Raw genomic sequence first — 22380 nt, forward strand, 5'->3', positions numbered from 1 at the left:
TGTTTAAAAATAAACAGTAAGTAGGATGATGTGCAGAATCTGTTAAAGTAAAAGGAAAATCTTTTGTTGAATTCAATAGCTTTTTGTCAGAGCTGTCTACCACAGTCATAAAATATTCATTAATACTATTTTAAACTAAAAGTTTTCATTGTAACTTAATTGCTCTAAAAGCCTGTAAAGTACAGCTTTGAAATTGCCAGCTGAGTAAATAGGGAGAGTGGAAAGTCCCCTAATCATGATTCAATTTTGATCTGAAAGTCCTAATTCTGCACTTGTCCATACTCTCTTTGGTGTTGCTCCTAAGACACTGTGAAGTCCCAGTTCATACACCAGTCTGTTGGTCAGTGAGAACTTCGTTGAAATTGCTAACTTAATTTTACATAGGATATTTAAAAGATCTGTCAAAATGTTTCAGCTTTCCAGTGGTGTCATGCATTATTTTTGAGTTCACAGTATTGTGAAATAAAAAGGAGAAAGCGAAAAGGTAGGGCAGAGTTAATCATTGTACAGTTTGAAAATTCAAGGGCTGTTTTATGGTGCAACTGAGATACTATTCTGTATGCTTTTAGGAGTAAAGAATTCTTTGAAAAGCTAGCTGTGTCCTGAGGAGTCTTAAGAACTGATTAGTATAAATGTGTACCTTTGTATTTACATCTAAAAGTAACACTTGCAATAAGTTAATCTTTTAGGGCATCTTTGCTTTTTTCTATGCATTACATCTTTGATAACTTCGAAGTACAAAATCATACATTTAAACTTCAGAGTGTTCCCTGAACAGTAATTTCAACAAAATACCCTTTCACAGCTGCATACATGGGAATTCACACATTACACTACCAGTATGTGTGGGTAAAAGCCCTGTATATTACATTAGTTCTAGTAACTTTTGCATCTTTACATTCAGCTCCTGATGGATTATGTCTTAATGTTCCAGCGTATTGCATTTTTGTGTTTAGCAGACAGGTTCTTGGAGTCTTATTTTTGTCTAAATCATAGATAGTCTCATTCAAATTTTACTGGATAAAATGGCTGCTAGTTCCTCAGTGGTTCAGCTTGTAAAATGCTCTCAGGTTTTTATTGTTGTAATTTTCTTACTTGGAAAAGATATTTTTCATGTTATATTTTAAGTCTGATTTTTTTTTTTCCCTGAAATGGAAATGTATTTTTCCTTAAATAACAGTGTATTTTTTTTAATTAATAAAATAAAATGCATGTACTGAATTACATGCAACTTATGTTTTCTTGTAAACTATAACATTAGTCTTTGTATTTAAATGTCACAAATGTATCAATAAGAACAAATCCTAATATCACCCAAGTTCTGAATATAAAAAATTGTACAAATACCTGTTTCTTTAGTATGTGTGTAAACTAACTATTTCCTCAGGGTTTAAAGCACTATTTTCTAGAGTTGTTAATCTTTAATCTTTTACAATCATTATGTAGATTTCTGTTGTCTATTAATTAGTACTTCTTTCTATTCTAAAATGTATGCTTCTGCCTGTAATACCAACTATACAGTCTTGAAAAGATGTATATAAGCTATTGCCTCATGTAAACAATATTTAGACACATAAACTTTGTGTTATAATTGCAGATGGAGTTGGTTTTTAACAAGGTAGTCTAATTCATTAGGTTTGCAGATAGGTTGAACACCCATAAAATGTCTTTGTTCTCTGGTATTTAAAAAGGTAATCAGTATTATGAAAGAAGTTTATAACTGGTATTAAATACAAGGGATTTTTTCAGTGACTGTATATTGCTTTCTTGTCTAACCTTGCCTTTCATTAGAAATCCAATGGGGAGAAGATGGGCGACCATTTCACTTTCTTTTTTATACTGGCAAGCAGTCATATTATTCATTAATGCATGTAAGTACATTTGTTCCCAACCAAGTACATGTTATTGTGGAGCATATCAGGAGCTCCTGAGTTTACTGGTTTTCACAGTAAGCCGTAATACCACCGCAGAAGCTACATGCAATGTGTTTTGTTATGTCACCAAATCTACTACTAGGGGCATTTTTATGTCATATTTAGGGAACAGACCATGTAATAGTTCTTCCTTTAATTATTGCCCTATTTTACAATTTTGGTGCCAGACAGGCTTTGAATAGTCTGAATGCTTTCATGTAGGCTGAATCTGGTGAGCAGCATAAGGTTAGTAGTGGAGAGTGCACTTATGACAAGAATGACTAGTTCTGAGAAAATTCATTGTAGGAGAAAACATAGGATTTTTTTTTTTTCCTTGAAGGGTAAAGTTATAGGAAATGTTATTTGTGTTGACATTTAGTGTGAAGAAAATTTGCATTTAAACTGCTTAATTGATTTTTCTAAGACTGTTCCATTCATGCAAAGTTAAGGCTTTTTCTGATTAGAATGGTTCCAGGAATAAAGGATCTGTATCTATTTACCTGTATGAAAAAAAATGTAGCTAATGGAACATCACTATCACTAGGCCCTGAGTTTTAATGTGGATTAGGAACAGATGTTTCATATTTATGACCATTAATTGTGCAAACATTATCTTACTCTTTAGAAAAGTTTATAGATATGCCTGTTTCTTAGGTATTCTTAGAGTCAGAAGGCAAAAGCATCAATAATGTATGCAGAAATATATAATAGGATACTCATGTCAGATTTTTTTCTCAGTAGTTCATCTTAAAAAGTTAGTTGCATGATTAATCTGTCAGAAAAAATACCTGATGCTATCAAGTTGGGTGCACAGCTTTACTTAGTGTGTAGTGTTTTTATTAGAATTATCTGATATTTATTTTCATTCTGCATATCCAAAGGACAAAATCCCCACTTGTCAGGTACATTTATTTCTTTGGAAGAATAAAAAATACACATCCCTCTTTTTTTTTTTTTACTTTTTTGTTGTTGTTGTTGTTGACCTTGGGCAAATGAGCTTCTTGCCCTAGCAGAAATGAAATGAATGATAAATGTAGAGTGTGTCTTTGCTGAGTAATGGAGCTGCAGCATAGGCTTTCCACAGAGGTTTTCTCCTGCACAGCCTGAGGCAGCCCGAGGACCCCTGCTGTTCATTTAAATAGGTATGTCAAATCTGCCTCGAAACGCCGCTGGTTTGATCTGTGGTAATATTTGTGAAGGTTCCATATGGACTTGAGCCCCCTGCAGTGCTAAGAAATAATGTACAACGCTTCATGGTGCAGACGCAAATTTTCTCTGAAAAGGGATGCAATGCTGCGTTTTAGCTGTCGGAGAGGATGATGGAGCTGACGCGCTAGGCCTGTCAACTTGTTACACGGATGGGTTGCACGCAGCGAGGCTGTGGAAAATCTGTGCCTTTTAACTTTTCTACTTAATCACGGTTGTAGCATTGCCTTTAGACTGTATGCTACATTAATTCTCTTCCTGCCTTCTGCCTTTCATCCCAAGTTTCATGGAAAAAAGTAAAGCATGCAGGTCTTGTAGAGGAGGCTTATCAAACAGCTGTCATCTGACAAGCCATTTGCATTTGTTTTGGCTGAAACAGAGCAACCCAAGGGCAAGATGTTTTGTTGCATTCCATCATAATGAAGAAATTACAAATTTTACAAGTTTATTTTTAGCTCTTCCTCGCAGTTGGAGTATGCAAGCTTGCCTTAGAAATCTCTGAAACAATAGGGTGCATCTTTTTTCTAACAGTGTGGCAACCACCTTCAAACAAATTGGTTTGACAAATGCATTTTTCATTAGTATAGGACACTTTGGTGTTCTTCAACTGTTTCTGAATATTTTCATAAAATAGGCTTCTGTAAACTAAATCCATTAAGTGAGGTTTAACAGGGCTTTTTTTAGTCTGCCAAAACCCACATGAAATTCTCAACATTTGTTTTAACAACTCTTATTAAACCAATGTGTGTTTAAGAGCTTTGAGACTTAAAAAACCATACTTTATTTAATTTGGCTGGGGGAAAAAAGAAGACGACTTGTACGTTAATATAGTTTAGTGGAAGTAATAGTCCCATTTGAGAATATCCATTAAATTGCTACTTCAGTGAATCACATAAACATAATATTTAGCTTAAAATTGTATGTCATTAATTGCCACATACTCGTGTGGAACTTGAATTTTATTAATTACTGGTAATATAACTGATCACAGCATTATTTGCTTAGTTAATGCTAATAAATAATATTATCCACTTGAAGTGTGCTCATATGTATTATAACAGCCTATTTACATGTTGTTATGATAACCTGGATATTAAATGAATTTTTGTAAGGGGTATTTGCTTTATACTCCATTGTTGTCTTTGTTCTGCTTGTTGAGTAGTAGGGAAAAGGAGAATGTATTTTTCTTCTGATACAGGAAAGAATGTATATTGCATGCAAAACCATTTCACAGATATGGATAGTATGTTTGATCACAATTTAACTTAAAAGTTTTTCAGAATACTGTTTTTGTAATGTGCAGAACAAAACAAAGTGGTCTCTTTATATGATTTTAATTGTGCTTCTTACACATTTTTCGACATATCAGAGTTCGTAGATCAGCAGTAACACATAACAATAAAGAATTTTAACTCCCCAAATCCCCAAAGTTTATGCTGAAGTCAAAAGTACATAGGAAGCAAAGAAAAATGCAAACCGTGATGTAAAATATTGGCTCTGCAGCATATTTTAACCAAAATATTTTTTCCCCCTATAAAAGCCTCTTCCAGTGTTCCATTTGCTAATATTTTATGCAGGGTAAAATATTTTTTCTTGAATCTTTAAAAGAAAGCATCCTTTAGAGATCTGAAATTTGATCTCTCTATTAGAAATGGAAGCATTTCAGTACATAGCCAATCTTGTAAAATCAGCTGTTTTGATTGTGTAATAGCTGAGTTTACAAGACACACAGATGTGTACATTCATGAATTCGACCATTGAATCCTGAAGTGATTAGTAAAATCTTCACCTGCCAGCTTTGAAAAAGCAAGTGTGTCTTCAGAAGCTTTCTTCAGCCGTTGGGGAGTGAAGATTTGTCAGATAAATTATTGGGCATTACATGTGATTCCTGATTTTGCAAAGGCTCATCCACATACTGTACTTCACACGTGAGTGGTTCTTTTAATCTATTGACTTCATCAGTATACAGGGATTAAATACATGCATTATTTCTTTTCTTGTAATGCTTCAGACTAAAATTTTAGTTCATATGAGATGCAAGTCCACTTTCATTGCCAGAAATATGCAGGAAATTATATTTAGTGTCTCTTACACTTGGAACTATTTTAAAGTACAACTTTTTAATGTTGTTTGTCTTCATCTCTGTAAAGGGTTCTTTGTGTAAACGGACATGATTACTGTAATATAACCAGAACAGATTAAAGAGGTCATTTTAATTCTTAGAAATGCACATTGTTAGAACTTAGGCCTCAGAGTGTGGGTGTTCTTTGGGAGTACCTTGAGTTTCAGTAGAATCTTGCTATTTCAGCTATGGTAAAGCTTTCTTTGTCATTGTAACAATGAGTTTCCAAGGCTAAAAGCTAGTGACTGGCAACGCATATCTCATTTTATTTGCCAGTGCTTATTAGTAGTTTCTGAATATGATGACAAAAATCCTTAAGTCATGTTAGCTGAAAATACTTTGGTTGCTTCTTAGAAGCAGAAGAATTCTGACAGTTGCCAATCTGTCCTAAGGCAACACTTGTGATTCTTACCCCCACTCCTTCTTTTAAGAATTGATATAGTTCTGTTTTTGATGAGCTCCTGGTTCATGTGTGTTTTGCTGACTATTCCAGTACATAAATATATATGCCAGAGTGTCATGAAGGTGAGGGGTACTTCTGAGGAGACAAGAGTGGAGACTGCTTTTGCCAGGTAGGAAGGTAACACTCTGCCTGATGAAGGCAAGAGGTAAGCTAGAAGGCTAGCAGTAAAGTGAAGTACCTCCTTATGTGTCTGTCATACATAGTAACCCAGTATATCTGATCATCTAAAACCAAATTCTTCATTGGTCTGGCTTTTTCCAAATACAGGAACTTTTGGCTCATGGGAACGTCTAAGCTTGTTGAGCTTGTTGCAGCTGAGCTCTCCCCAGATAGCTGAGGGGCATTCGCAGCCTTCCTTCCCCTTCGCTTTCCTTGCTCTGCAGTCCAGAGTGAAAGCCTCTATACTGATTGTTCTTCATCTCTAAATACAGATGCCTAAAAATTACTTGGTATCAGGCAGAGCTCATGCCCTCTAACCCAAACCATATTTGTCCTCTTAAAGTATATTCAATAATTTTTGCAGCCAATAGTCAGCTCTGTATGGAGCCATTAAGATGATTAGTGACGTGAATCATGCCCAAAGTAGTGCTACCGTGTCTTGTTCTCTTGGAGATCTACAGATCTGTGAGGTTTGGAAGTACTTGAAACTATGATCTATTGTGCTCTTTTTGTGTGATGTTTCCTGTGTTTGAAGATAAGTAGACATTTGTAAGTTGAAAAAATTTCCTTATTCCTATCAGGTACAATGATCTATATCAAAAATAAAGGATTTCTGAAAGGCATACTACTATAATATATGAGTGTTTATGCTGTCTAAAAGAAAATTGGACAAGTTTGTACTGCAGGATTTTATACTGCTGACTTATTACAAAAATACTTTTGTTCCACTGTGCTGTTAGAAATGGCTTCAATGACCTGCATCAAAGACTTCAGTGAATTTCTCCTATTTAAATGCTTTGAGTGCAGCTCAGTTATCAATCTGTTCATAGTTCATAGACTTGTGCATTTTTATATTAGTGGATAAGTCAGCTTGAACAGTTGGTGTTTATAACTAAACATGGTTTTCTGTTGGCTGGGGGTTTTTCAGAATGTGAATTGCTGCAGAAATTTTATTGAATCCTGTTGCAAATCCCAGTATTGTGTTGATAATTGGCATTTCTTTGGTTAATTTCTGACAATTTCTTCTGGGTTTTTTTTTGTAACTAATAGAACAACCAGTTGTTTCTCCTTGTCCTCACTAGTTCTTACATTGCAGTTTCTCCCTAATATTTGCTAAAACTCAATAAAGTATATGAAAGTGGTTATAAGCTTTCTATTTTTGCTTGTTGATGACCTCCCTGGAGGTGTTTAAAAGGGGATTGGACGTGGCACTCGAAGCCGTGGTTTAGTTAGTCAGGAGTTGTTGGGTGATAGGTTGGGTTTGATGATCTCTGAGGTCTTTTCCAACCTTATTGATTCTATTCTATGATTCTAAGTAAATTATGTGGCATATAAGTTCTTTGTTGTAGTGTTGTAGTGTAGCAATCCAAATATTCCTATTTAACCTATGAATGGAATCATTGTTGTAGTTCAGAGTATTAGGTGTTGTATTTTAGAGCCAAATAGTGTCAAAAATTGTCTGAACTGAAAAAAACAACCCTGAAAATACTTGATTAAAAGTGTGTTTCTTCTGTAATAGTTTCAGTATGACTTTTTGGAATATCTCTTTCCTTTTGTTTTTCTGAAGTGATAAATCACTGTCACAGCATTGTTTAAAAATATAATAGCATAGCTAAGAATTATGAGAAAACTGCTTTAAAAAATACTGACAATTCAGAATAAATATATCGTTAATGTCTGTTAGAACATGAGTTCTGATTATAGTAAATGTACAACTTTAGGTATGTCTCTGTAGACATGCCTACATATGAGGAAGCACTGACTGATAAAGCCTGTCAATAAAGCTGACACTCTGAATGTCCAAAAATCTGACTAAATGAAATTACTTACAGTTTTAAACCTTGTCAGGAGTTTGAGGAAGTCAAACCGAAAGGTGGATGCACTGATGAAATTATTGTGCAGTATGTTTTGGAGTTACATCTGTTATACTAAAGTAGTTGCTTTTCTGTGTACAGTTGAGAAATGTTTTTTACAAGTGTATGTCAGAAGATGACAAACACTGTTGAATTAAAATAACAGAATTCAAAATTAATTACTTTAAGCTGCATATGAAAATACACTGTCTAAATGTCTGGTTAAATTTAACTTTTTTAAATTGTCATTGCTGTACTTATGTTCTGATCTCTTCTTCTGGTTTTAAGAGTTTAGAGAGTAAAACCACATAAATGTGTTTTCTGAATAACTAAATACTAAAAGGAAAAATGCATTTATGTACCTTTTCTATAAACATTTTAGGAAACATATGAAAAATTCCTGAATGTTCAGAACTATCAAGACCAACTGTTAGCTCAAGACCTTCTTCCTCAGAAGGAAAAAAGGTAAGCTTCCATTTATAATGAATTTCGGTACTACTTTTCTCAAAATGCTTCAGTATGTTGTTTTGGAGCATCTTGTGGTTCCCCACCCTATCTGCCTTTTATTTCACAAACATTTTCAGGCATTTTCTTTATTGCTTGTCTAACATTTATGTAGTAATTTCAGGCTGAAAAGACTTACTGGTGTTAAATACCTATGGAGTGCTCACTTCTCATTACTAAAACAGGAAAAACCCACCTGTTCCTCTTGCACTTTAATCTTTCCCTGCTCTTTTCAATATTCACTCCTACATAAAAGTCTTCAAGTGTAATTTGAATATAAGCAGAACATCCAGCATTCTGTTTTCTGAATATGAAGCTTTCTAATTATTTCATTAGTAAAGTCTTTGAAAAAGGAGCTAAACTCTTTATAAGAAAACAAGGCCTTTTAAAATACCATGTAAGTTGCTTATCTGTTGAAAAATCCTAAGGTCTAAAGCTGACCTCTAGTAATCCTTCATTAATTACAGTTTAAAAATAGTTTTACTTAGCAATATTTAACCTAAAGAATATTAAGATACTAAATTTCATTATTTTCCTCTACTGGTTTCAAACCAGTAGATAATAAAAAACAGTGATAATTTTAGAAAAGTTTATTTGGTTGTATTTTTTTTAATTAATCATCATTAATAGTAATTGAATTTATTTATTTTTTTGATTTTTGCTCTAACTTCTGTGACATGCACAGCAAGCTCTTCAGCCAGTTAGCCACTGGACAGAAGTGATACGTGTCAAGTAGAAGAAGCTATGGGAGATGCTATTACAGTTGTTAGTTTTGTAGTGTGTAGTCAGGATTATTTTTGAAGTGGGTATATGCTGTAAGAGCTGTTCCCTTCTCCTGGGCTGTATTTTTGATTTCCCATTTTGAGATTTTTAGCAAGGAATTTATGATACATTAGATTGTTAAATGAAACAAGCCTACGAAATAAATTGGCACAGCTGGGAAGTTTTGGTTTTGACATTTAATACTTTTCCATACAGTTACATTTTACTGTCCCAAGTTGGTTTTATCTTTGTTCTTACTGGCTATTTTCTAGCCAGATTTATGTGCTGTTCCAGTTGCACGTCATGTTGGTTTGGCATTTTGTAATTTAGAATAGCATAGCATAGCATAGCATAGAAGAATAGGATAGGATAGGATAGGATAGGATAGGATAGAATAGAATAGAATAGAATAGAATAGAATAGAATAGAATAGAATAGAATGAACCAGGTTGGAAGAGGCCTTTGAGATAATTTCTGCCATTTCATTTTGTTAGGAACAGAAAGGATTCCTTTGCCAAGATTATTTTAACTTAACAACAAAAGTTTGTGTTTCTTTGTGATACAAATAGTGTCCTATGACCCATGGAATGCTTTATCATAGGTTCTTGTTAGCTTTTTAGCAGATGAGAAAAAAGTGAATTTAGTTTCTTGGTGTATGCTGCTGAAAAATAACCTCACTCCTAACTGAGTGCAGCGAGTGGATTTACTGATGTGAATTACTGATGTGAAAAATGACCTAAAACTAGGCAGAGTGAAAAGGGTTTTTTTTGTCTGTTAAATTTGTAAAAGCCCAGAGAATTTAAAAGATTTATGAGACTTAATACTTTCCATGCTGGGTATGATACTTCCTCTGATATTAGACTGGATAATTTCTTTCCAAAGTGTAGATAAAGGGTGGGTGGGTGGGAAGGACTGTAGGTTGTGGTTTGTTTTGGTTGGTTTGTTATTTAGGTTGGTTGGGGTTTCTTTGGTGTGCATGTGTATTTGTTTTGGTGGGGTGTTTTTTTTGTGTATGTGTGTTGCTTGGTGGTTTTTTGTGGGTTTTGTGGGGTGGTGTTTTGTTGTTTGGTTGTGGTTGGTTGGTTGGTTGGTTGTTTTCTTCCCTCCCACCCCTAGAAAATCTATTGTGTGTGGGTGCATATTAACTGTAGGGTTTTAACCTGATCTTGAACTACTTTAAGTTCATAGTTGATAAGTTCATTGACATCACTTGAAGAAGCAGTATGTAAATGTAAGTATAAACTTAATTCTGTGAAGATTGGAAGCCTTATAAAATGACTGTTAAAACCAGCATTGTTTCTAAATAAACGTTCCTCATGCTCTGACTCAGAACAAGCATTAAAATACATACTTAAGAAGAAATACTACTTTAAAATCACTTTCAGGAATGATTTTCTGAATCACAGCTTCCTTAATGCTGCTGAAAACATTCATTAAAATTGTTTCTGAAAAAACATGACGAGGTTAGAAACTACTTGCAGTTTTGCCTTGAATTTACGTGGTTATGGTGGCATGTGTATTTATGGTGGCGTTTTGTTTAGTTGGCTGATTTATATAATACATATTTCACAAAGATTGATTTCAAGCACTGTTATTTCTTTGTGCTAACATCTCAGTGAAACTGTTTTCTTAGAAATGTCTGCTTTCGCTGTTATCAGTGCACTTTCTGTGCAGAGTGGGTCAAGATTACACTGCAGATAGAATACAGTGTATCATTGCAGCATTAGAACTATGCTTACTGCTAGTGCAATTTTTTGTATCAATCAGGAAAGTAAAGACCAGAGGCAAAATTCTGTTGTTGTAGATTTTGATTTTAAAGTTCTGCCTTTGATACTATTCTTTGCTGCTTGTAAACCAAATTTTTTTAGCAGCAGGCTTTTAAAATTAAGTCTTAAGTCATGGGGAGGATCACTTACTACTACAGTATTACTCTAGATCAAATCTCAGACTTCAGTAATATGAATAATGCATAATTGATACTCATAATTTTCATGTAGTTAATTCAATACATGAAGTTATCATCCCTTTCAAAAGTGAAATCCTTTAAATCAACGTAGGCCTTCTCATGTTTACTGTAGGAATGTGAGCTATATTCATTTGTAATGGAAAATGTATTTCTGAATGAAGACTGACTCTGTGTGGTCCTTTGTGATGTAACTCTTAATTGCATGGTTAATTAAAGGCAGAATATATGTGATATTTTAAACAGAAACCTGGCTGGCAGCAGATGGCTGACTAAGATTGAATTGGAAGAAATGTTGTTAGAAAAACTGTCAGATGATGATGTAAGTAATTAATCTTTCTAATCTTAAGGAGACTTGTGTCTTAAAAATATGGACTTGGGGTGCGTTTTTGGATACTGAAAAGGTACTCTAGAAGCAGGTGCTCTTCAAAAGAATTTTCAGTCTTCTCATAAAGTCTAAATACACTCACAGTACTGTCACATTCATATCTTGAGAAGTGACCTGTGTTGCATTTTTCACGTAGTGCAGTACCGAACTACTAAGGGTTTTCCATTGTAACTGGCACGGTTTAGTTTTTCTCCTGGTAGCATTGTGAGGCCTAGAGGTCTTGTTCCTTGTCATCTAATGATGTAGTTAGGAATGGAGTATAGAAACACTTGATAATAGAAATAAATGGTGATTTATTCTTGTTGCAGATGAAAATCAGACAGGGCTAGAACCTCTGTTGCTGATTGTAGAGAAGGGGTATATGTTCAAGATGGGAAACATGATGGATTTGTCTAATGGTAAACCACAGAATTTCTGAGTATTTCATCTTAAGAAGGACATGATAATGATAGAAAAGTCACAAAGAAGACTGATCAGAAATAAGGAGTCCTTTTTAATATTTATTGGCTACAGAATCAGGAGCAAGATCCAAAGCTACATAGATCTGTGGTCTGATACAGGTATCTCATGTTATATTTTTGATATGAATATGGTGGGAGCAGAGGGGTTTGTATTTTCCCCAGTATCTGCAAACTCTATCACTGTCTAGTCCTCCTTTATCTCTGGGAGTAATACTACTCCTCCTGGTAGTTGTATGCTTTTTTCTCAGAGCTTTTTCCTACAGCCCCCTAAATAGCATTAGATTTGTAATAGCAGATTCAGGCCAGCTTCAGTTTTCTCTTGGAAATTTAAGCCTGAATCAGATAGTACCAGAGAAAATAAGACTATTTGTCTAAGCATCCCAGGTATTTTCTTTCCTAGAAACTGTGTTCTTCAATATCTTCTGTATTGTGGATGTTGTCATTACAAAAATACCACAGCAGCAGGAACAAACATGCCCTTTGCTCACTTGCTGCCCAGAACATGTGATGGCTTCCTTGTCTGTGGGCAATGTGAAATGGTCTTGAGCAGATTGTGGTCTGTAAGCATAAGTTAGAAATGCTTGTTGTAAATTCTCCGTCCTGGTACAGGCAGAGGAAACCTCCTGTACCTTGCTTGCAGTAGCAGCAGTTGTGACTTAAGTGTTTTCAGTAGCTCCTGCACTCGAAATGGCTGTTTTTCCTTTCAGAGTGACAGGAACTGCTCTAGTTGTACAACCAAACAGTTTGGTGGTGTTCACTGCTTTGGTTTTATACATTCTTAGCATCTGTAAAAACAGATTGCAGTTAACTAAAAAACAAACCACAACAAGAAAAAAGCCCCCAAACCCCAACAGCAGCAGCAAAACAATCAAACAAAAAAAACCCCAAACCACCCTAACAAAACCAACCCAAGCTCCAGACTGTTTTATGTGCAGGCCTTTCACATGTGAAACCACAAAGCTTCAGCCTGGGAACAAACATTGTTTTGATATATTTGAAATGTCTGCATATGAACTACCGGTTTCACCTGTTCAAATTCTTATATTTTTCCACTGCAGAAGAATTTCCTGTGATGTTTGGTTTATTAAAATCAGAGCTACTGGTTATTTTAAATTTCTTTTTGTTTTTCACTCTGCAAACCTGTTGGAAGTTTCCTTCACACTAGCCTCTATAACATTTTTCTTTTTTATATTGCTGCTCTTCAAAGGCTTTACCACACATCCTGTGTGGTATCGTATTGTTAGGCGTAGCTGCCTAGGGATGTTGGAGTTCCAGGGGCTATTGCTAGCTTACAAGGAATGTATTAATTTTGTGCAGAAGATGCTGGTAACAGAGTGATAAAACCACTTTTGATAACAGCTTGTAAGTAACGGTTATGATTAACAAATGTGATGTCTGTATGTAAGATCTATTTTGGGTGATAGCACAGCTGGTGACCAGGTAGTCTAGCTTTTAGCACAAATGGGTTAACACGGTGGAGTTTACTCTTTAATCACATGTTAAAGAACTTTGAAGGAGGGGCATGAGGGGGAAGGAGAACCTCACAGTAGCAAAAGATAATTTATTTTGAGAGGTTGCCCTTTAAGTCAAGTATCACTTGAATTTTTAAATAGCTTGATTGTTCGGTTTTAAAGGATATCATAAACATTAAAGTAATTCAGCTTGAACAGCCAAAGATAGATAGATAGGTATTTCCTGTATATATTATGAAATATAATCATTTGAGAGGTTCAGTTTAGTGAAATAAAATTATTTCCAAGTCAGTGAACATGCTGACTTACTGAAAATGAGGTGAAAATTGTTTCCTTTTGCCATTTTAATAAAATAGTAATAAAAGAATGAAGACCTCTCTCAATGTTTTCTTTTTGAAAGCGAAGCGATCTTCATTCCAATACAATAACCCCGTATTACAAAAGAGTTGGCTCTGCTTTGAATAAAGTTTCATTGTTCCTTGAAGACAGAACCAGGTATATTTAGTCACACAAAAAACCGATGCATCCTCATGCAGGTGCGCAAGTGTCATCTTGTCAGAAATCATCGATACAAGTGAAGTAGGAAAGATCAGTTTATATAAAATGAGAAAGGTTTAGCAAATGCAATTACACCTGCGTCCTTTAATGAAGTCTTGTTGTCTACAGTATTCAAGATTTATTCAGCTCTTACAAAAACTGATGACGTTGCCGTGTGGTGACATGGAGGAGAAGTATATACAAAAGTTTTCCAGAGAAGTTCCTGCACAGTTGCAAAAGGTAGTGATTGAGCCCTTGAAATACGATGAGCGAGGAGTGGCTTTCAGCACTGGTGAAGGTAATCATTTCAAGTTGCTTGACACAGTCTCAGGCTGCGCCAGGGGAGGTTCAGGCTAGATGTTAGGAAAAAGTTCTATACAGAGGGAGTGATTGCCCATTGGAATGGGCTGCCTGGGGAGGTGGTGGAGTCGCCATCACTGGAGGTTTTCAGGAGAAGACTTGATGGGGTGCTTGGTGCCATGGGTTAGTTGTTTGGGTGGTGTTGGATTGGTTGATGGGTTGGACGCAATGATCTTGAAGGTCTCTTCCAACCTGGTTTATTCTATGTATTCTATGTATAATGAGGCAGAGATTTTTTCTTCTTACTGCTACTTTCTTCATAGTAGGTGCAACACTGTTGAATGTCTCACTACTTCATCTTACATGTTTATGTGTATATTGCATGTATAATTGTTAATTAAGTTATGGCATACTGAGTTATGAGGTGAACTGTTAATAAAAGTGGAGGTTTGTGGCACAAGGTCTATCAATTGTTAGTTTTTATCTGTGTTTTTATAGAGTAGTATCTTGGCTGAGGACCCTCTTGTGCTAAATGTAGGATACAGAAGGACTTCCATTGCTGGCAAGAGTTTACTGCTCAACATAAAGAACAGAGGACTGGGAAAACATAAATGCATAAGGAGGATTCTATGGATATCGCTCAATATAAAAGTGGCATGCTTAGACACCTAGGTCACCTTTATCATGACTGTTGCAGGCAGTCCAGCAAAGGAGAATTTTGAAGATGCAAATGAAAGAACAGCAAGGCATTTTGATGTTTACAAACAGTCTAGGAAAATGGAAAGAGGGAATTCCTAATTTTTTTTTCTCTGTAACAAATGGACAAAAGACAGATACCATTATGGGGCAGAGACAGGAGTCAGTCATTGGTGCTGAGACAGAAGGGATGTTTGAAGAAAGCCATGAAGGTCCCTAAATCTTCTAAACAGAGGCAGCTTACATTTTAAATGGAAGGATGCTTAGTGGAAGAATGATATGATGTGTATGAGTGGTTGTTTAGAAGAAATAATGTAGCAACAACACGAATAGGAAAGTCTGACATTCTGGACAAAGCAGATGGGCATGCACGCACTGTGCTGTGTGTTTAGGAGGAGTCTTAGTCAGAAATTACTTGTGTTCTTAGGCAGCAAGCAGCAGATGATGACAAGAGCAAAGCTCACAGAGAATGCGAGGGGCAAAATAGCTAGAGCGTGGTTCTACTTTGGTTTCCAGATGATGTGAGAGCATACCAGCCTGGGACTTAATCCACACTGTTGTTTTCAAATAGTGTCTTCAGTGTCTGATGAACATGCAGTCTGTGCTATTTGAGATTTCCAAGTTTAAGAACAGTCTTGATTTAACTTGAAGCTAAATACTCTTACAGAGAAGTAGTAATTTCCGAGGAAACTATGCTAAATGATGCATAGGCATTGCTTATACCAGTATAATTAAAGTGTTAACCTTTTCCAGGTGAGTATCTTAAACTTCTATGGGGTTTTTTTATAATTTCAGTAAGTATTTTAGTATTGCTAGAACTTGAACTTATGGTAAATGTAGGTGTTTGCAGGTAACAGACTGCTTATTTTCATATGCTGTATCACTAGGTCAAGAAAGGTCCTGATCTGCTAATGTTATGGGAAGTAGCCTTCTACATATATCTTCTCCCAACAGCCCCTCCTTCCCCAACATGGATTGAAATGTATTGAAAGCTAGTAGTTAATTGTATTTATTTCCTCTTAATTTTTAACTTAATCTCCCAAGGAGAAACAGCTGGTACTGTATGAAGTGTTGAGACTGGCCTAACCTCTTGGGCAGTTGAAGTTCTGTGGAATGTTGAAGGCTCGTAACAGATTGGTTTTAATTTTTTGAAGGTAAAAGAAAAACTGCAAAAGCTACTGCAGTAGTTTATGACAATGGGACTGGAAAAATTACAGTGAATGGAATCGATGTTTTACATTACTTCCCAGTGCTGCAGGACAGGTGAGAGCACTATGAAATGTATTGTTACTGTATGTAAATTATCCACCGAAAGGCTTGCCGTGAGCCCGATGAGTTGATGTTATGTTCTTATTTCTCTCTAACTGTTTTGTGAAAACTGGTCTTGCTTTTCTTCCAAGTTTTCAGGAGTCATTAGTTTAAGAACTGATAGGGAAGGCTTCCTCTGTGTTTCTTTGTCTCTCCTTTCTGAGGGAGCTGGGGTTGCTTAGCCTGGAGAAGAGGAGACTCAGGGGTGACCTTATTACTCTCTACAACTACCTGAAGGGAGGTTGTAGACAGACAGATGTTGGTCTCTTCTCCCAGGCAGCCAGTACCAGGACAAGAGGACACAGTCTCAGGCTGTGCCAGGGGAGGTTTAGGCTAGATGTTAGGAAAAAGTTCTATACAGAGAGAGTGATTGCCCATTGGAATGGGCTGCCTGGGGAGGTGGTGGAGTCGCCATCACTGGAGGTTTTTAGGAGAAGACTTGATGGGGTGCTTGGTGCCGTGGGTTAGTTGTTTGGGTGGTGTTGGATTGGTTGATGGGTTGGATGCGATGATCTTGAAGGTCTCTTCCAACCTGGTTTATTCTATGTATTCTATGACTGCAAAACTGAAGTGCACGGACTATTTGGATAGCTCAAATTTTGGTCCCCTTAGAAAGGGCTTGCAGTTACTTATAAAAAGAAAAAAAAGTTTGTGTGTTTTAAGAGTTTCTGGAGAGATTTGCAAATTGTATGCAGATAGTAACACGGTGGAAACAAACCAGGTGAGACTCTTTTTATATAAAGCTTCAGAGTTTGGAGATGTAATTTTTGCAGATGTGATTTTTATTTTGTGTTACACTTTCTGAGTTCAATAACAGAGTGAGGGATTGCTTAGTTTGAATACCCACAACTGATGGATCTTATCAATAGATAAGTAGTGAAACAAAAGCAATTGAAAAACTGAACTTGAAATACATACCACTGGCAGCTAATTTCCCATTTATTTAGTTGATATCAGTAGGAAATTGGACATGAATGCCTTTTTGGGTCTCTGCCTGGAAGTTAACCTTGGTTTTGTATATCTATGGTAAGAAATATACATATGTGTGTATAAAATTACATGCTATATATTCTTACCATTACGATGTTTTTACTTTTTATTTTTAGGGAACAGTTGTTGTTCCCTTTCCAGTTTCTTGGCAGGGTTGGAAAACATGATATGATCTGCACAGTCTCAGGTGGAGGAAGATCTGCACAGGCTGGAGCAATACGTTTGGCCTCTGCAAAAGCCTTAAAGAGTTTTGTGACAGAAAAAGAGGTGGAGTTCATGAGGCAAGGTAGGATTTGACATTATTTCAGTGTTTGATGCATTTCTGGTTATTAATAGAACTAATACAAGGATCATTAAGGATCAGATAGTGCACATTTGAGTAAATCATCTCAGTGAAACCTTGTATGTTGTGTGAAAGGGATCTGCATTTGTTTATTCACTGTTTTCCTAGCATCCTTTGTGTACATCTCTGGTGACTTGAGCATTTTCCCCATCTCTCCTGACCTCTCTTGGGTCTGTTTATCAGCTTACGTTGCCTTGGTATAGAATCACAAAACATGAATGTCTGTTCTTTAACAAAGGTATCTCGATCACACATTAGTGAACTGTGAGGTCCTAAGATTGTATTTTGTTTTACTTGGTTAGCCTCAGCTTCTTCATGTTGAAAAAACGTTTTACTCTTGAACGTAAACACTACTGGAGGGTTAGCTTTGGAGGGGTAGTAGTGAGTATAAACATATCACTTACAACAAGCCAGACTGAAGGAGCTTGTTTGACCTCTTGCTTTGTATAGCGTTTCCAAGTTGCCTAAGGTAAAGCAGAATTAATCTGAATAACTGGAGCACTCGATGCTTCTCAGTGATCAGATGCCATCCATACTGTTTCAGCAAGTACAGAATTGCAGTGAGCTGTTAACAGTGTGCTTTCTGGACTAGCAGGGAAAATACCTGCATGTATGACTCGCACAACTGTGATTTTTTAAAAAGTTTTTATTTTTCCTGTCTCTTGCCATCTGTGGAAGCAGAGCTATCTTCATGCCAGTATCTTTGCAACGTGATTCTTTGATTATATTTTTTTTCAGTACTGACATGTAAGACTTGCCAGGAATGCCCGTGTAAACTGACACTGAAATGTGTTGTGTATCTGTAACGAGATTTGCATCATTCTGAACATTTCTGGACATTGCCAAATACACTTTGAGAACACTAAGTGCACTTCAAAGCAAGGGTCTCCAAAGCAGGGTGTGTGCCTCCTGGTGTTGTGCAAGATGATCCGTTGGGTTGCAAGAAGACAATCTTAGAATTTCAGTAGTGAATATAATTATAAGTTAATTATAAATACACATATATTGGGAGTGTATGCTCAGAAGTGTTTTGCTAGTGGGAGTGTACAACCAGAAAATGTTTTGGGACCTCTGCTCTAGAGATTTAAGGAACATAAAACGATGTGGAATTTTTTTAGTGGTTAGTTAAGTTAAATGTGAAGAGAGTTCCATTAGTAAAGAAAAGTTAAAATACAAGAAGGGAATCCTGAAATTCCTTTTGGCGTTTTATACTGAGTCCTTGTTCTTCTAGGTATTACATTCACATGCAAAGTTAATTGGCTACACCACCACATGTAGTATTTCTCTATTGCTTGACATCCATTAAACAAATAGATAATCTTTTGTGTTTTGTAGCTGGGCTACTAACATACGACCCACGTGTGAGGGAACGAAAGAAGCCTGGGCAAGAGGGAGCCAGACGGAAATTCACGTGGAAAAAGCGCTGAGTATTTGGAGAATGGCAGAGTGCTCTGAGACTTTCAAAGCATAATGAATTGTGATTTAAAACCACTGTATAAATATATTTAGTAATAAAGACTTTTCCCATTACAACCACTACATTTTCTCTGTTTAAAAAGCAACAACTTCCTTTCAATGTCATTTCACAAAATGCTGAAGTTAAAGTAGTCACTTGTGTGCTAGCTTTGCATCTTAGCTCCGCTGAAGTCAGCAACAATTAAAAAAACATGTCCATGGATTACAACTTTCCAAAATCAGTCTATTTATTTAGTGGCTTCACTGTCTAAATTCTGGAATTGGGCAGCTCCTGAATAGGTTTTTTGACAACTTTGGCGTACCTCTCTTTTTGCCTCACCGGCATTAGAGGACAAGTGACAACTTCCCATCTAAGCCACAGTGCAGTTGAGAAATGAGTGAGAATGCTACTGGCAATCGAGAGATGTTGAGAGAGGAACAGTCACAGGAAATAACCTTTGCCTGTGGAATCAGTTGTCTTCAGGATGCCTCCCTGGGTTAAGCAGAGTGATTCAGAGCAAATACCTAAATTTAGGTGCTCTGAATCACCCTCCGGAGGAGTTTCTCTCTTCCCCCAAATGCAGAAAGAGCTGGAGGGATTAAGCTGAAGTTAATCTTTTAGAATACTTGTCTCCACCCCCTAGATCTCCAGGGGCCTGATGAAGGAGGCGCGTTCCGAATATGGCTAATGCACAAAGATAGCGTTGGACTCTTTGCCAAATACAGTCATAACTTTTCTTTTTTGAAAATCAGAAGCAGAAGGTGATGACAGTGCTGCCCACCTCCTGTCTATAATTATAGCCTTCCAAAATAGATGAGTGGTTACAGCACTCACCCGAAAGCGCAAGGTTTTGGTTTACTGCTAATTTCCTGGGACAGGTCAAATACATACAGCTTCCAGGGAAGAGCATATCCTTCATCTTTCCTGTAGAAACTGGGCTAGAGCATAAAAGAGCTTAAGGTTCATCTCACCAGGAGAAAGTATTTAAGAAAAATACTGAACTCAGTAGTTTTAACAACAGGACACATTCCAACTTTCCCTTTACCTTAGAAGACTTCAATACTTGGAATTTTTTCCTCCTCAAATACTGTTTTTCTGAGTGCTGGAGTACATGCCTTGCTTCTTATTTGCTGTAGATTATACCACAAATATGACACCTGAGAGGTAACAAAAGAGGCTAGCAGGTCGTTACAGGTGGTAAACAACTGTGAGTAGTTTGTATGGGTCATTATTTTCCTAAGTGCCATTAAAGAGAAGGGAGCAAATAAATTAACTTCTGGAGCTGAGTAAAACAGAAAACATCTGAAACTGGGTAGGCATCCCTGACTGACTTCTAATTCCTTAGTCTCCAGAGTCATGCTGTGCTGCTTTCTAGCTTGTTTCATGAGCACATTCAGTAAACTTGGGCAAGATTTCACCTTGCTGAGGTAGTTTCTCTCAATCAAAATATGTGACTCTGCAACTACTTAAGGTTGTAGCAAGGTGGGGATTGGTCTCCCAGATAACAAGTGATAGAGCAAAAGGAAATGGCCCCAAGTTGTGCCAGAGTAGTTTTGGGTTAGGAAAAATTTCTTCACAGGCTGCCTACAGAAGTGGTGAAATCACCATCCCTGAGAGGTGCTTAGGGACATGGTTGAGTGGTGGACTTGACGATCTTTGAAAAACAAATGAGTTTACATGAGTCATGTTTTACACTAAGGTAAATACAAAGTGGCTTATTTAGCATTTCTTATAATTTAACTCTAGATTGTTTGTGTGTAGCCAAATAACTCATATTATGTTTCAGTAACAGCTGTGACTTGTAATAAAAGCATTTGGTAAATGTCCATGTTGGGACAGGTACCTAAGGGTTCTTGTGATGTGCTTACATAACAAAATGTAGGTAAGCAGATGGACTTAAATGAAGCTGCTGGTTGAAGAAGATACAATGAGATTAAATAGTAGACTATCTTAAAAATTTATCAGTTTGATCATTTTAGTTTTCCTACCTCGTTAGACAACAAAGCTGTGGGAGTGCAACAGTGTGTCAGTACTGATAACACACAAAGCCTTTTATCATTTTTTACAAGGATTTCTTAACCTTTTACATTAAGAAAAAGTATGGGCACAGCCTTGAGTGTTTCAACCCAAGAAAAATTCTAGATAGGGTACTTTCAGATTTTGATCACAACATTTTAGGGAAGTCCCTGGAAATACTAGTGAATCTTGTGCACCCAGGTTACTTGCTTCTTAGCTACATGCTCAATCTGCCAGTTAATTCTGAAACCAAGCTGAAAGAGAAGTGGTTTTTGAAAAGAAAGGAAAAAACAGACCTGTACTACCCCCTGCCCCCCTGCCACCCTTTGTGGAAAAATGTAATACATGTCAACATTTAGGAGTTAAGAGATAAATCTCTTAGGAAGGACTGGTTTGATCAAAAGTGGAGACTACCATTTTTTTCCCCCAGTCATTTTTACAGTATCACAGTATCACAGTAACTAAGGTTGGAAGAGACCCCAAGGATCACCAAGTCCAACCTGTCCCAACAGACCTCACGACTAGACCATGGCACCAAGTGCCACGTCCAATCTCCCCTTGAACACCTCCAGGGACGGCGACTCCACCACTTCCCTGGGCAGCACATTCCAATGACGAATGACTCGCTCAGTGAAGAATCAGATTCATCAGAACCAGATTCACCAGAACAAAAGTGTCTTATGGAAGAACCAAACAAAGAATTTGAAGCTGTTAATTTTGGTTTGTGACAGCAGTGCAGTAGCAGAAGCAGTTTATCATGTTGAATAACCTGGTTTAGGTTACCATTCTGCCCATTGCCTTGCATTCTCAGGGCTGTTGAAAGATGCAGTTCTGAACACCTACAGTAAGCCAGGCTCTTGAGGTCTTAATTTTGAACGACTCGCAGTGGTAACCAGCTTACCTTGCCAACAGTATTTCAGAAAGATGTCCTGAATATGACAGCTGCTTATACTTTAAGTATTAAAGTATTTTGTGAATGTGAGTAAAGAGAATAAGCTTTCTAAGCTTTCTGCTCACTACATGCAGTGATTCATCCAGGCCTTTCTTTTTCTTTTTTTTTTTCAATGCACCACACCGATGCTCTGCTTTGAGTTAAAAGAGGCAATTTTGTTATGAGAAGCGGAACGCATCTATGCCATCGATTTCTGGCAATTGTGATATTTATTCAGTGTAAAACCAGCTAGTCAGTCAGAAGGGTAAAGCTGCAAGGACGTTTCTGGTTTGTATTAATGCTGCTGTATTACCACAAGATGGAGCAGTTTGCAATCTAATGATCGTGCTATTTTCAGAAGTGGTATGTAGCTGCTTGGGGGTAAAAGGTGAAAATCTTCCATGTAAGTATGATTTAAAAAGAAAATGTCTTTTACTTAAAATTAACAGTGAATTAATATGAAAATAAATGTATTTAGTTTCAAAAGGGTAGATAAAGATTGTTTCTTCCTGATGAGAAATGTTATTTTCTTGAGAA

The 22380-nt window shown here is 36.6% G+C and overlaps 1 protein-coding gene across 1 annotated transcript in view; it reads left to right on the forward strand.

Annotated features, from left to right (window-relative positions):
- MRPS9 (mitochondrial ribosomal protein S9) overlaps positions 1-19003 on the forward strand; it is a 43155-nt gene extending 24152 nt beyond the window's left edge. The window contains exons 5-11 of the mRNA XM_054163171.1: positions 1792-1871; positions 8099-8181; positions 11192-11267; positions 13933-14101; positions 15954-16062; positions 17214-17383; positions 18776-19003. Coding sequence (XP_054019146.1) covers positions 1792-1871; positions 8099-8181; positions 11192-11267; positions 13933-14101; positions 15954-16062; positions 17214-17383; positions 18776-18867 — 779 coding nt within the window. The 3' untranslated portion in view covers positions 18868-19003. The remainder of the gene's footprint in view (positions 1-1791; positions 1872-8098; positions 8182-11191; positions 11268-13932; positions 14102-15953; positions 16063-17213; positions 17384-18775) is intronic.
- The last annotated feature ends 3377 nt before the right edge of the window (positions 19004-22380 follow it).

Source organism: Dryobates pubescens, chromosome 7 (assembly GCF_014839835.1).
Source record: "Dryobates pubescens isolate bDryPub1 chromosome 7, bDryPub1.pri, whole genome shotgun sequence".
Classification (NCBI taxonomy): Eukaryota; Metazoa; Chordata; class Aves; order Piciformes; family Picidae; genus Dryobates; species Dryobates pubescens.